This window comes from Molothrus aeneus, chromosome 3 (genome assembly GCF_037042795.1).
Source record: "Molothrus aeneus isolate 106 chromosome 3, BPBGC_Maene_1.0, whole genome shotgun sequence".
NCBI classification, from domain to species: domain Eukaryota; kingdom Metazoa; phylum Chordata; class Aves; order Passeriformes; family Icteridae; genus Molothrus; species Molothrus aeneus.
The window spans coordinates 69006201-69021597 of record NC_089648.1 but is presented as its reverse complement, the minus strand read 5'-3'; the positions used below and the strand labels follow the sequence as shown (position 1 = coordinate 69021597).

General features: G+C 36.8%; 1 protein-coding gene across 1 annotated transcript in view; it reads right to left on the bottom strand.

Annotated features, from left to right (window-relative positions):
• The window catches only part of PDSS2 (decaprenyl diphosphate synthase subunit 2), a 110420-nt gene that overhangs the window by 35846 nt on the left and 59177 nt on the right, over positions 1–15397 (bottom strand). The window contains exon 3 of the mRNA XM_066547140.1: positions 6204–6402. Within this exon, the coding sequence (XP_066403237.1) occupies positions 6204–6402 (199 nt within the window). The remainder of the gene's footprint in view (positions 1–6203; positions 6403–15397) is intronic.

The following is a 15397-nucleotide window of genomic DNA, read 5'->3' as shown; positions in this document are numbered from 1 at the left end:
TTATGTATTTCTCAGTACTTAAGAGTGTGTTTGCATTCTCCAATAAAAGCTATGCTAAGTTGTGTGACAATATTCAGTTTCAATATTTTAAGACTAGGAACTGCTTATTCAGGGTTACCTAAGGAAGAGCTTTACTATGTATTAATTCAGTCATGTTAGCTATGTTGCCCTGTGTCATCTCCCATTAGTTCAGGGGTTCAAAAACATTAGACTTCTTTCTTGGTTTTCTTCTCTCTCCCCCAGCATCCAGACAAAGCAGTGTTCCTTAAGTGTACTTTTCCATAAACCAGTTCAGAGCTCTTTAAACTCACTTGCATTTTTCAGCAGTGTCTGGTTTTGAGACATGCCCCTGTGGCATTCTAAAATACTAAATTAAAACAAAAATACTCAACAATATAGATACTATCCTACTCCCTATCTTGTCCAGTACATCATCATCAAACAGTGCTGCAGGGGAAGGTACACCAAGACAGACATGATAAAATGCTTCAGAAAAGCTCTTTAATCAGCTCTCTACATAAAAATCTGAAGGGTTTTTTTCCTTCCTTTTTTCCCTCATGAAGACAACATAATTATCAAACTTTATAAACTATCTCTTCATCTAATTTGGTCTAATCTGATCTCTGCTTCTCCCCGAATTCCTGTCATCCAGCTGCTCTGTAAGCTGATAATTTTAAAGCTATTCACCTCCAACAGCAGCTTGTACTAGGGAAGAAAAAAAAGTCAATATGTGAGCAAAGACAAAGAGTTAAAAACAACTAAAAATACATAAAAGATTCAAAAACAGTTTTATCACCAGCTTTAGTTTTCTATATGAACACTGTAACTGGGAGTAAGCACATTACTTCTAGTACTCAATGTTTCTCCATGATTTTTTCATCCTGCCTTGTCTGATCAATAAAGCTACTGAATCCCAGTAGGAAAATTCAGGTTATAAAGTTCTCTGTTTATGTTATGTAAAATATAATAAAAATATATGCTGTAAATATACTTAGCAGATATTAATGGTTCAAAACTTCCACCAGAGATAACAAAGAAGAATCCCTCTTTCAAAAGAACTTCCATTGCTCTGAAAATAACTCATCTCCACTACACTTAAGAAGGAGACCTTCTACTTACCTCAAACAAAATGCACTGTTCTGAGGGATGGTAACTTGAATCCATTACAAGCCAATAGCTGCTAATAGTTGACTTTACACTGGCAACTATTAACATTTAGTTTCCATTTTAAAAGGGTTTTTCTTGGCAGATTCATGATGGCTTTTTTTTTTTTTTTACATGTTTATGCTCTTCTCTTGACATCATTCAGGGAAAGAAAAAGTCTGATACAAGTAACACTTTGTTAAATGACATGTAAAAATTAAAATTGTAAATTCTAACCAAGCTTGTTTGTCAATGCTCAAAAATGTCAATTTACTTGAAAAGAGCAACTGGCATAATTTCACAAAGTGGACATTCTCAATATCCTTCACTGGACACCAAGGTTGCTTAAGTTCCAAACTGAGCCTTCCCTACAGGACCACAATTGATGCTACAGAAGTAGAAACCATAGTTCATAATAAACAGTTCTTATCTGAAGTGCAGGGCACCTTCAGGTGGTTGCAACAGGAAGACATAGGAGGACTTAAATTAGTAACTTATTGATGTTTATGTAAGCACAAGGCTTATTTGATAAACAGCACACTTATGCCTTTAGGAATACATAAACTTAGCATAAGGAAATGGATCCATTACATAAGTACTACATCTGTGCTACTGTTTATTTATGAACAAATAATACTTAATAAAACAATGCTCTACAATGTGGTCTTCCGGCAGAGCTCTACATTGACAGACAAGATTCTTAAATCCAGTTCCAAGCTTTCAGCCTGTAGATTTTGAAGTGTTTCTGTGAAGAGTTCAATCATTTCAAGAAGAAGGTACTGAATTACAGTGGGAAAAATTGAGTCAATTCTTAAGATTTCAGTAAGAGCCACAGAGAACACCACTACCATACCACATACTTCATGGTTTTGGGATAGGCTTTTTCTTCCTTTGGGGAGGTTTATTTTTTTTTGTTTTGTGTATGTTGGGTTTTGGTGGTTTTGTTTTGGTTGTTTGGCTGGTTTGTGGGTTTTCTTTCTATAAATACCAAGAGACGCCCTCTTATCAGTTTATGAGGTTGCAAGAAATGCATTTGCCAATTATTTTACCATTTTCTAGGCATTGCACTAAAGCGCATCATTTCAGCCTTCTGAAGTTCTATGCATCACTCTCTTTTGAGTGTAAGAGCATCAAAACTCATTTTAATTTATGCCTTTTAAGCATCTCCTCTACAGTTTTGTAAGACAGCTGATGATTCAGATGCTCAAGGAAGCACCAGCTTTAATGCTGTGACAGACTTCTTCCAACTTCTCTGTTACAAACACTGAACAAGCACATTATTTGATAATATCATGGTGAGTATCCACATACCACTTGTAGTAAAATGCCCATATCCCACATCCACGTGACAGGTGACAAAAATGCCAATTAATGTTTGTTACTTTTGCTATGTTTGCATCTGAACGCCAGCCTAAAAATATTATAGCAAGTGGAGGTTACTTAAGCAGAAATCAAAGACAAAACTAACATTTTTTGCTATCAGAGTCAAAGAGGGACTTTTATTCAAAAGATTTGCTTTTAGCAGTTTCATCCCCACATCCTTAGCTAGCCAAAGCAAGACAATAAATGTTAAAGACCTACTGTCCTGAGATGGCAATGAAGAACCACTCATTAAACAGATCGTTTTACACTTCTTAATAATTTATTAGCACATTTATTTAAAACTGCTTATGGTCACATATCCCACAGGATAGCTGGGAGGTACCCTATTTTGTTAGGCAAACATAATTTACTTTTCCATCACTCCCCCACCTACATATTTACAATGACTTCCACATATATATTACATGTATCTTATCATGATCCTAGTATTGGAACATTGCAGCCTCAAAATGAGAAAACCTATCAAAATAACCCTGCCACCCCATATAAACACACCCCAATCCAATAAGTCAGCACATCACCACACATTACTGCATTGTTAGTTAAGCAGCAAAACACAAACACGCCCTTCCTTGCCAAAGGTTCACCATTCCACTGCTGATATAACAACTACTAAAAGATCCCAAACAATTCATCTTTGGGCTCAATTCTGTTCTAAAATCCATAAATTAACAATAAACAATCTGCTACAGGATGCAGTTCTGAAGTAATGTTTTATCCATATAATTTTCAATCAACAACATGATTTATCATTGCAATCAGCAGGCCAAGAGCCACCACCCAAAAGGTTAGCTTATATAAGGTGATCAAAAAGTACAAAAGAAGTGTTAACACATCTGATCTATCAATCTAATGCTTTGTACTGTAAAGGCTTTTGAAGAAATTAGTGTTCATTTTCAACAGTTTTTATTAACTTAAAAATGTAGGACTTTGCCATGATCACAAAAATGTAGCACTCACATGCTCACTCATCTGCCCTTCAATATTTTTAGCCTCAGTTGATACCAACCTTGTATTCATAATTAATGTACCATGATTTCACAATGCAGAAAATGAGAATGCTTTCTTCTGAATTGTTTAGTGTTCAAAAACCAAAATTTGCAATGATTTTGTAATAGCACAACAGCAGAGTTTACCTTACAGGAGGCTTTCCAACTGACAATTAAAGCAATCTATAGAGTCCTTGTATCTCAGAGATCAAAAACCATAAAACCCAAAATACCACCCCAAAACGTTCTTTGGCATAACTTTAGCAAACTAATGAGAGATATGAGCGCTAGTTTAAAAGAAAACCCCAAAAACACAAACCCTGAGCCTTGATTCTTGTTAACATCATTACAGTAATATTCTATAACAGTAGCAAGAAGAAGAAAATTACTATGAATTAACAACAACAATTCCTATATTTAATGTTATTTAAAAATCAAAGTGTTACCTAAGGCAATTACCTTGCAGCCTTTTAATATCTACAGGGAAAAGCCTAAGGGAAAATAATTGACTTTGCTAATTTTACCCTTGGCAATTATAAAATAGCTCTGCATTTCATTACGACTACAGAATTTCACGTCTAATTGTCAGCCCCGAGAGAAGCAGAGAGATAAATGCATCATACACAAGCTCAGACATGAATTTAACAGACAATAAAATTATCCTGGTAGCAAGGAGTTCAGTTATGTTAAAACCCCCTTTAATTTAAATTCTGTTCTACACAATAGCTATGCATGTCTACAGAGGTTATGGCTACCATGGTCAGTACCATGCATGATAAAATGCTGCTCATTTCATTAGCCAATTTGCTAAATGCCAGCAAAAAAACCAGTACTGTGATTTTTACTTTTTACATCAAAGAACACAAAACATTATGAAGGAAAAAAGTCACAGTTATTTCACACTGCTAAAAAACAGATGCCAGATTTGAAAATTCATCATTTACAAAAGAATAAATACAGTATGTTTAAATCATTGCACCTGTCAAGAGATTTCTATAGCTTGTATTTCAATTTTTCTAACTTTGCTAGTAGGGTTAGACGTATGAAAAAGAATAATTTACTAAGTCAATCAGTTTCCATAATGGCATCCCACTTATCGTATGTAGAAGCTATGAAAGTATTTAGATGTCAGAAAAATGAAAAAAAGTGCTAAAATGTTTTGGCAGAATTTTCCAACATGCAGTATAATGATTGCTTTAAAAAAAAAAAAAGTATTTCTTTGCACTTGTGCTTCATTTCACTGTAGGCTTGTTTCCTGGCAAGTCTTCAGGGATTATACATTCCTGCTGCAATACTTAATGATGTACTAAACACAAAGTAATAGTTGCTACATTTTGTAAAAGTTTCCTCTTATGTTGAAACTGAAAATTGATGCAGGGTTAAATCCTTTGGTCTGTCCTGAGAAACTTACAGGGTCCAAAAAAAAATAACTGATACAAATTAATAATAATTAGTAAAATCAATTACATCCCATTTTGGTTATGGTGTGCACTATTTATTTCTTTTCCTAATACTTACTACAAGTTAGCACCATAATGGCTTAACCCACTATTCCAGTAGATTGACATCTAATTTTCTGTCTCTTCTCTTCAATCTCAGCTCTGTGTTAGAAAATGACACCACTTCTGAGAGAAACTGTCATACTTATGATCAAAGGAGCACAGAAATACTCTACTACCACAAGGAGATTTAGCATGAGAATCTAAAAAAAAATAGACTACTGAGGCTGACAATTACAACAATGCTGATTATCGACAATTGCACATGACAAACATTTATTTTACATTACAACATGGCAGCAATCTTCAAATGTATGAAAAGCACCTCTGCAAAATGTACTGTTTCCTGTTTCCATTGGAATGGCACACTTAGCTCTTCAGCCATTCATGCAGGTGCTACTAGGCTGGCACAGAGATGCCCAGGAATCCCTCTCCACCACTGGAGGCTTTAAGAACAAGCTAGATAAATGTGGATCAAGAATGATTTTGTGTAGCTGATTCTATCTGCCAAAAAGAAGAACTGACTAGAGAGAGGGTCTCTTAATGTCTCTATCAGTCTCATTTTCTAAGATAATACATATACTCAATTTGTTTCTCATCAAAAACATCTCCCTGAAAAGTTTCAAACAGCTTGGCTAAGCTGTTGGATTGCAGTTGTCCTTCAGAAGCCAGTACATATGCATTAGTAGGGCAATCCAATATTCAGGCACATCCAAATCCCTAACAATACCAAAAGCAAAAAGTCATCTGAGACAAAACAGTAAAGCCTTTTGCTCCCCAAATCATCTAAGACAGAAAACCTCTTACAAAGCACAAAGTAAAAAGAAAACCCCCCAAAAAAAACCAGACCAAAGATGTCTTCAGCTGGGAGTTGTACAACACCAGAGGTACTGTAGCCTGACATGTCATGAATATGCCTTAAACTCACCAAACTGACCACCCATCCATTACTTCAGTGCTTCAGAATGTATACTAAAGATATCATCACAGTAATTCCATAGGAGACTGTTAAACACATTCACAGCAACAGCAGACTGCCAAATTGACAGCTATAATGGTAAGGCTGCTGATTTTTAAATGATGCTCCATATATACATACATAACTGCTGATTTTTTAGGGGGGGTCTCTCTTTCAAAATACTTGCTAATATTTACTTGCTTTGGCAGTAGAGGAATTTTTCTTTTTTACCTTGGTATTCTGCAACTGTGCAAGGCTGGTGCAAGCATTTGCTAGGAGAAAATCTCCACTCAAAACAGCCATTTTATTCCCAAACTGCATATCCTTCAGAGGGCCATCGCAGGACTTGAGCTCACCAATGTTTACTATGCCACGATGCACCAGAAAGGCAGTATGGATCAGCTCCGTGATCTCAGCCAGACTTCTTTGACTGAAAGAAAGAAAGAAAAAGCACAATTACGTTTGATGCTATGAATAGAACAGAGATTCTTAGTGAAAATAAACAAACAACCATATGTGCTAAACAGGTATTTTATTAATTATCATGTGAGCTCTTCTATGTACTTCTAGAAGCCACAACCAGGAGGTGTCAAACACAGAGTACTGTCACTAAGTATTTCCAGGCAAACCACAGGTACCACAGGCTCCACTTGGGAGAATGCTACCCTTTGTTTGAATTCTTTCACAAAATAAAGCAAAATAATCAATGTAGTCCTCACAGGTGCTTTCTTTTTTCTGTTTTGTCTACCTGAAGCTTGAGGGACACTGACATGAAGAAAATGCCAAGCAGAAAGTAATGATGGAAAGAAACAAAGGACATATCAGCAGGGGAGTCCTGAGCAAGCCAATCCAAACAATGTAAGAATGCTGCAGTCAATGACTGCTCAAATTAGAGTTAAATTAATAACAGAATACCTTGCAGTTCAATACTACCAAAGGGGATGGGTTCAGGCAGGAGAGGAAAAACAGCTGAATGTTTTAGAACTGTGTACTAAGGGTATTTCACTGGTGGTTTTAGTCAGAAGCAAAGGTGACTATCTAGCAAAGGGGCCAATTTTATTGGATAGGTTTACAAATCACTTCTAACTCCAACATATAGCATATACATCCTCGGTTTAGGGGTTACAAATCCCTGTGAGAGGCTTATCACAGAGGTTATTCCATAGAGGCTTGCTCTCTATTTAAATTTTTTGGAAAAGGCAAGAAAAGAGTCATTAGCACAGCCCTCTCCTCCCCCTTCTCCCACAATTCAATCCTGTAGCCCTCAGCAGTGACTGTCACTCTAAGAAGCCCAGAGATGTCACCTTAGCTCAGAATGACAATGGGGTGCTGAACAGACAAAATAACTGAGCAGGGCCAAAGGGAGGAAACAGCAATGCTCTGGAGCATCCTTTTAATGCTAGATACACACAGGACTCATTCTTACAAAATCTTCAGCACATTCACATCTTCTCTGACTCAAGCAGTTCCCTTTCTGCCATGGAGGTTCCACATATGAGCAAAATGCAATCCATGCCCTCAATTAAACAGATGACTAAAGGCCTTAAAGTTCTAATTAATTACAACATAGTACAAAGGCGTGTTATGTTCTCTGTGCTCACTCAGAAGTGGCCAAGCACTGATTCATTGAATAACCAAACTGATCCATACCTTCATGTACAAAGATACCAGCTGGTACACGCTCAGGTTAGATTCTGCCTCAGTAATAGCCCAGCACTGAGCAAATTAATTCTGTTTGCTCTGGACGGTGCCCATGTGTCCCAACTGCCCCAAACCATATTAATCTAAAGAAACCTTCTGCCCCAAATATATGCGACCTGTGAACAGTCCCAGCAGCAACTGTTTCAGGGCAGTGGTTGGTGCCAATTAGCAAGAGAGAAGAGATGGGATGGTCATAGGGCCCGGGCAGCAAACAAAAGGCAGAGGGAGAGGATAAATAGAGGTTCCAAATATATTTTGCCAAGCACAAAAAAACCCTTAGGCTGTTTTAAAAGCTGCCTTTATAATTCACAAATTGTTGTCTCCATGCAGACAAAAACAATTCAAAAACCAAACAGTCATTCTCCATGTAGACAATAAATCTGAAGGTTGAGGCTGCTTTTCAAAGACGTGAGGTAGAAACTCACATAACCCAGTCGCAGTATTGTAATCACGCTTGGCTCGGCTCTAACAAAGGGTTAATAAATTTTCAAGCTCGGAGAAAAAGACTAACAAGACATCCCGATGCTCCTGCTGTCATTGTCAGGGCAGCCCTTGGAGGAAATGTCCGTATCAATTCGGTTTATCAGATGGACAGCTGATCAACATTAAACAGACTTGCTCTGGGCAGATTGAGCCGAGCTACCTGTTATGAATAGCAATGAGAGCCCTCTGCTCCCGCTGCCGAGCTCTGCCATTTCCGCCTGCCGCAGATCCCAGGACATATGGGGATCCCTAGTGACGAGCACATAAAGCTGCAGCTAACTCAGGCGACGGCTCATTTCCCCCAGCTGAAAGCAGGCATTAATATCCCGAGGAGAGCAGGCCCGCCTCTGTGACCCCCAACTACTGAAGCAAAACAACGACTGTCCTATTTCTTCATTTAATAAGCCCTTAATGAAGGAAATCAAAATCCCCTCTTTGACTTCAGCATCGCTCTTCATGAAAAGGTTACACAAATACATCAGTGTCATGCTTTCCACATGCTCAGGATCTGGATGTTTTCATTTCTTTTCCTGTAATCTGTTTGTTCTTCAAATAGTATTCACATTATTTGTGCTAACAAGAATCATATTAGGCAGATAATCTATGCCTAATTCTGATCATACATACTGCTTTTCCACTCTCTCTCTAGCAGACTGAAAACACAAGAATCAATGCTATTGCAGAAATCCCAGGCAATGCATTTTTTAATGCTTTTTGTGATAATCCCTAGAATACCCAGGCACAATAACAAGTGCACGATGCTGCAGATACAGGAGGATCCTTGACATGACTTTGTAAAGACCAGTATCCAACAAATAAACACTGCTGTTATGAAGTTGCTGCTAAATGGCTGAAGAAATACTATACACAGCTTTCTCCATCTGAATACAATTCAGTGATTAAATAATTTCGTATTTGAAAGCAGCCAATCCCAACATACAAAAGAAAAATGTTTTAGCAATACTGGACTTAGAAAGAGGGCAATGGGCTGACAAAATCTGACTGCCTCCATCCTGTTTTCACTCCAGAGCCCACAGTCACAAAAAAATAAGTGGCTGCCGCAAGAATTACCTGTTCTTACCTTGGTACAAGGTTGTACTGAGAAAACGGTCAACGTTTCTAAATACACAAAGTTCCTAAATGGAAGCATGCTAAGAATCAGGAAAGCTTTATCACCAAATGCTAACACACTTCCACACCTTTCACCTGTGAAGTAAGAATTCCCTGCAAACCACCACCAAAGTTCCTAATTTCAAGTCCTACTCTAAAAAGAAATAATAGGATTCTGTAAAACGTATGATAAAAGAGACACATTAAATAGTACAGTTGCATTGAACTTGAGTTAGTATACCTTTCATTATCAGCTAACCATCAGAACTATACCAGGCTTCTCAAGGGATAACAGGCTATGCAAAAAAAAATGTTAATAATTTAAAATGTCTCATTTTTAAGCATAATATTTCACAGAAATGGGCCAAAGACTTAAAATAGCCACTAAAAACCATATTTGAAAATTTTTGAGGCAACTACAATGAACAAAGATAATGAAACTGATAGATCAAAAATTCTTTAAGAACTCTTATCACTGAAGCTTTGAATTAAAGTGACTAACACTACACACCCAAGATTTGAACATTTTCTTTGTGATTGTCAATTCAATAGTTTCCCTTCAATACAAAAAGAATTGATTTGGAGCCTTACATTCAGGACTTTAAAAATTTTTTTAAAGTATCAGCACACATCTCATTTCAGTGACAACTATAATAATCTTTATATATACACACCTATGAATTTGAAATAAAAAGAAATAGTGTCTTTAATGGAAAATTACATATGAAAAAGCATTAACTAAAGAATTAAAGTAATAATTTTAGGTACTGACTATATATTTGGGCAGCACTTAGTATCTGATTTTACCTTTTTTGTGAACCATGAACAGAAAAAAAAGTTCTGTGAAGACAAGGAGGTGCTTAAACTACATTGATGTTGATCCTGTATGCTCTGGGTGCTGCACCAAGATAGTTCACTTAGTTACACAGTGAGAAAGGGCAGTGGTTTTTACAGTTCTTTTTCCCATTCACCTGTCAAAGTCAATGCCATGGTTAATAAACCATGATTAGAAGAACAATGCATAGTGAGTAACAAATAGCATCATAGTGATGGAAAGTCTCATTCCCATCTTCTGTGAATGGTGTCTTTTACAAGAAATTAAATGGCACGGGGGCAGGTGTTTAGGCCAGTCAATATGTATGGCAGATGCTGTCATTTCACTAACAGGGAAAATTTTCAGGGTAAAGCAGCAGATTTGAGCAGAAGACCAAATATTCACTGCATTCCCATGACTGATGTATCTGTTAACCAGCAGAAAACATCTACCAACTCTATCCTTTAACAAGGCTAGAGACCAAGATTTCTGCAGTTCCTTCTGTCTTGGTCTTAAGATGTAGGAGTGTCTTCCACCTGAGGGATAAATCAAGTTGAAAGACATCAAATCTATGAAGTTTGTTGAATATGCTGTTTAATTGCATTCCTAACAATCACTTTATTTTTAAACTGGATACATATCCTACCTCTTTCATCTCCTTTCCTTCCTAGTATCACAAAGTTTTTTAAGTAAAATTTCTATCAATGCTCCTTCATGTATTTTTCTTTATTTATTTTTGAAAAGATCTTACATTTTCACACTCTGTCACCACCATCACTGATTATTGCTTAGGTTCTTTTCCATAACTTGCCTTAGTAATATCTTCCCTCAGCCCATTATAGGATTTGAAAATGTTTTCTGATTTTTAGTGGGCAGATATTCGCTTGAACTTGGCAAGCCAGTTCCCCTAAGCATTGTAGGTGGTTGGCAGTGGAGAGTGAAAAGCCTGACTGGAAGTCAGGGTCCTGTTCCCTTCCTTAGTGCAGGAATTTTGAAGAAGGGTTTTCACAGGTCTTGGCTTCATTGTTAGGGATACCACAGAACAACCAATTCCCACTTTGTACTCCAGACAGCAGCACTCAAGTGAACCAACTTGTATCAGCTTCTGAGTAGTGCCACTGATGTGCCAACACGGCCACCGCTGTGTCACCACAGCACAGCCAGGAGCCCTCCAGCCTGGGAGCCAGCTACCCGTACCAGACTGCAAGAATCCACACTTGCACCATCATCCCCAGCAAAACGAAGCCATAACTGCTGAACTTGTGTCTGCCTTACTCCTATAATCAGCATCAGTGGCCAAAGAACAGTGATTACAACCTATAGCACGTTGTCCTTGGGTTGGGTGGCCTCATCACAGCAACTCTCCTTCCAAGTCACACAGCCTAAAGAAAAATAATCCCAGCCTGGAAACAAAAGCATCAATTATGGAGAATAGGTGAGAGAATCTAGATAAAGACCTAGTAAAGATCACTACCTCAAACTCAGTTTAAAAGGAAAAAGTGTTAATCTGAAAAGCCAGAAGGAAAATACCACCAGAATCACTAAGTCAAATGGATGTTTTCCAGTTCCCAGAGGCAGGCACGCAGGCTGGGACCAATAAAGAAGGGAATATCAAGAGTAAACCTGCTCAGTAAGAAGAACCTGGTTACTGCAAGATCCAGAAACCAGGGACAATGCAGCTAGGTGAACAATGAGAAGCAGGTGGACTGGGCTGACATGGTTAAGAATCAGATGCAAAGTTTGTACAGACAAATTTTGTCGTGTTGGGACTTTATTAGCCAGAAGGATACAAAGGACATTCTGCAAGGGACAGGTATTTGAAGAACAGTGAGATGTGGTGGCAGGCCTAGGTATGTTTTTTAATCCCCATAAACCAGGACATATGAAACTTAAATAGCTTTGATCTTACTTCAGTTATTACAGATTTCATAAGCACTAGAAACTGTTAAAAAGGGAGATATCAATTACTTTTCCTGTTCTCAGAGATCCTTCCTACACTCCTAGAGAAGAAACAGACTCGAGACATGAGCCAGTACTTATGTAAGTATTGTTAAAAAAAATAGATTTACAGCTTAGGTTTTATGGCTTTTTTATTTTTTAAAGGAAGGATGGCTAGCTTAACCTAACTGATCAAACCAAAGGAAAAACCATGAGTGTTCACCTAAAGATAGAAAGAAAAAAATCAGTAAGTTATCTGGAAAAAGACTTCTTGGATTACTTGAACACTGACGCCAAAAATCAATAATAAAATTTAGAGCTACTAATTCATAAGCATATTGTCAAACTTATAAAATCACATGTCATAATCACATTTTAAAATCAGTGATTATCCCTATGGGAAGAATCACATTTCCAAAATGAAGTAAAGCTGTCAAATGCAATATTGTGTTTTTACAAAGATATTATCAAGATTTAAACTTCTAATAAAAGGCTGGTTGAAATTCCAGTTGGTATCTGCTTTAGACTATATGAACAGCTATGCAGACTATATTAAGTACTTCATCAAGCAATAGCACAAGCTAAGATGCTTACTTCTCCAAAGACCTACTTCTCTCATTTTGTAAATAATGATGCAGATATTCAGTATGCTCATGCAATAATGCATATTGGCAATATGTAGGTATATTGACAATGTACTGACACTAGGTTGAATTTCTAAATGGAATTTTGCTAGCTCAAGAAATGTTGCATTTAACCTGAATTCTCTATAGTAAAGATTCAATTTGCTACAAAGACCTCGTATCAGAAAAATTTAGGTACAAGTGAATGTGAGTTCAATATATGTGTTACATGAAAACAATATAATCTAAATCAGTATACAAGCATTGTTTATAAATATGACAGATAACATTCACAGGCATATATTATACATGAGCAATATTTTCAATTATAAAATAGGCTGGATCAGTTAGATAAATTAAAAAGAAAAATGTGAATACTTTTTGGAAACTCCTTATGAATATTTCTATGTGACCAAAGAGCCACAAATCCCCAGTTAATAAAAAGACTAAGCTGATTAAAAACTAAAACGAAAAGCAAAAAAATTGTGGTTTAGACAAAGCTGAAACAGCGATAATTTCTCCCCCATCTAGCTTCAACAAACTGAAAAACTGATAGGAACAAACACAAACCAGACAAGGTGTGCAAAGGAGAAAATTGATAAAGGACTGGATGAGAAAATGCAGAGATTGAGAGGGAGCTGAACAACAGCAGTTTAAAAATGTATATACAAAAACCGCCTCAAAACCAAGAACAACTTTTAAAGAACTGCATTGGTCCATTATGTAAGGTTAGGCAGAAACAAAACTCTTGCATAAAGGCAAGACACTGTAGAAAGCCCGTTACATTTTAAGCAATATTTTTATGCAAGCACGTGTTTATATCTCTTAGCCCAGAAGTGAATAGCAGCAGTGAGTAAGACTTTACAGTTAGCAGGTCCAGAGAACTTACACTCAGGAGACAAGACAACACAAAAGGAATAACACAGCTAATAAACAGCAAAGAGAGTGAATAATCCTCAATATGGATTCAACTGAATGGGTTCAATATGCTTTACTCAAATTAAAATATGCAATGCAAAAAAAAAAAAAGATTATTCAAAAGATCTGAATGCAGACCACAGATATGCAGGACTAGAGACTCTTTCAAGAAGAAAGCACCCAAAGTTTGGAAAAGGGTGGAAGGAACAGGTCATTTGAGATAATCAGCTAAGATACAGAATGTGGCTGTGGTCAAATAGGCCAGTAGGATCCACAGATGATTTAAGGGAAGATTAGCAAAAGTAGTGTCTCTGTCAACCCTGAGTTTCTGATACCAGTAAAAATCATCAATTGAAAGAAGAATTTGAGAAAGTATGACTTCCCAACATTTTTGTCCTAACAATCAAAGCAAAGAAAACAGATGAAGTGAAGAACAAAAGCTATTTTATGCATGGAGAAGGCTGATATTAAATCAGTAGATTTGGTCACAGATATTTAAAGCAAGTTTAAGCATCTATATTACAGAAAACAAAGTCAACAGAATTTGCTGATTATCAAGCAAACATAAAATGAGATCCACTAGCCTGAGCCTAAGGAAATCCAAAGAGAATAAAGGGAAGGCACTTCCCAAAATCTCTTACAAAGAGCAACAATGGATTCTCCATCAACAGTGCCAAGGTAACATCAGATGAACACCCATTGCACAAGTATTAAAATTGATTAAAGCTGGGGAAATCCTATGTTTTGTAAGGCAGCCAATATGACTACCAGAATGATATCTCTCAGTTATTCATATATGAATGAACAGTGAAGGCAAGGAAAGGAAACTTTTCAGATAATAAACAGAATATGACTAGATTAGCAGCATATGTTTGTCCCTCTATCTGAAAACTTACCATTGCCCAGAAGCCCATTTTCCTTTAAGGAGGTATAAATACTTTCAGCACTGAGATTTACAAATGCATTTATATAAGCCACCTTCTTCAGGAGAAACACCAAAACTGGAGCCATTTGGCCCATTAGAGTTACCTCCCATTCCCAGTGCAGGAGCACACAAAGCCACCATCAGGCAGGGAACCTGTTCTATTACAGCAGGTATATTAATTCTGTCCTACAGTGCACAGAAAATAAATATTTCAAAATGTATTTGAAGCAAGTTCTGCAAGAGGAAACAATCTACATTCAAGATTCATGTCTGTCTTCACATATTTAGGTATCCACACTGGTAATGCAGTACTAACCTGGGATTACATACAAATATTCCCACTAAGAACAGGAGATAAAGAAAAACAGAGACCTTCTACAAAATTATTTTATGGATATAAGGGTGTGTATTTTACATAAGTATACATATTTTATTTAATTACAGTTTTCCATATAACCATTAGGAGGTTCTAGCCATGCAAGTCACATTTATTAAAGGCAGCATGTCAAATAAGAGTTGACAATTACAGGCTATATCAATACACATTATGCCAGATGGTAATGAGCCATACACAGAGGGCCAGCCATCCAAAATAATCACACCATTTTCCACAGAAATGTTGAAGAGGTTATGGTTTATTACACAGTGCTCATTAGATATACAGTGGCAGCATTAGCAATTTTTCCTTCATTTTTGTCTCATTTAAGACTCTGCCCCCACAAGCGCATTCAAATTAGTACACAAGGTTAAAATCATTACGGTCAGTGGGAGAAAAAAAATTAAGTTTTATTTTTATTTTACAGTAATGGTAGATCAAAGGTCCCTGGAATCTATTATTCTCTCAATTATTATCTAACACAGGATACAAAAAGGAAGGAATTTCACTTTCATTTGCTGTGAAGAAAGATAACAG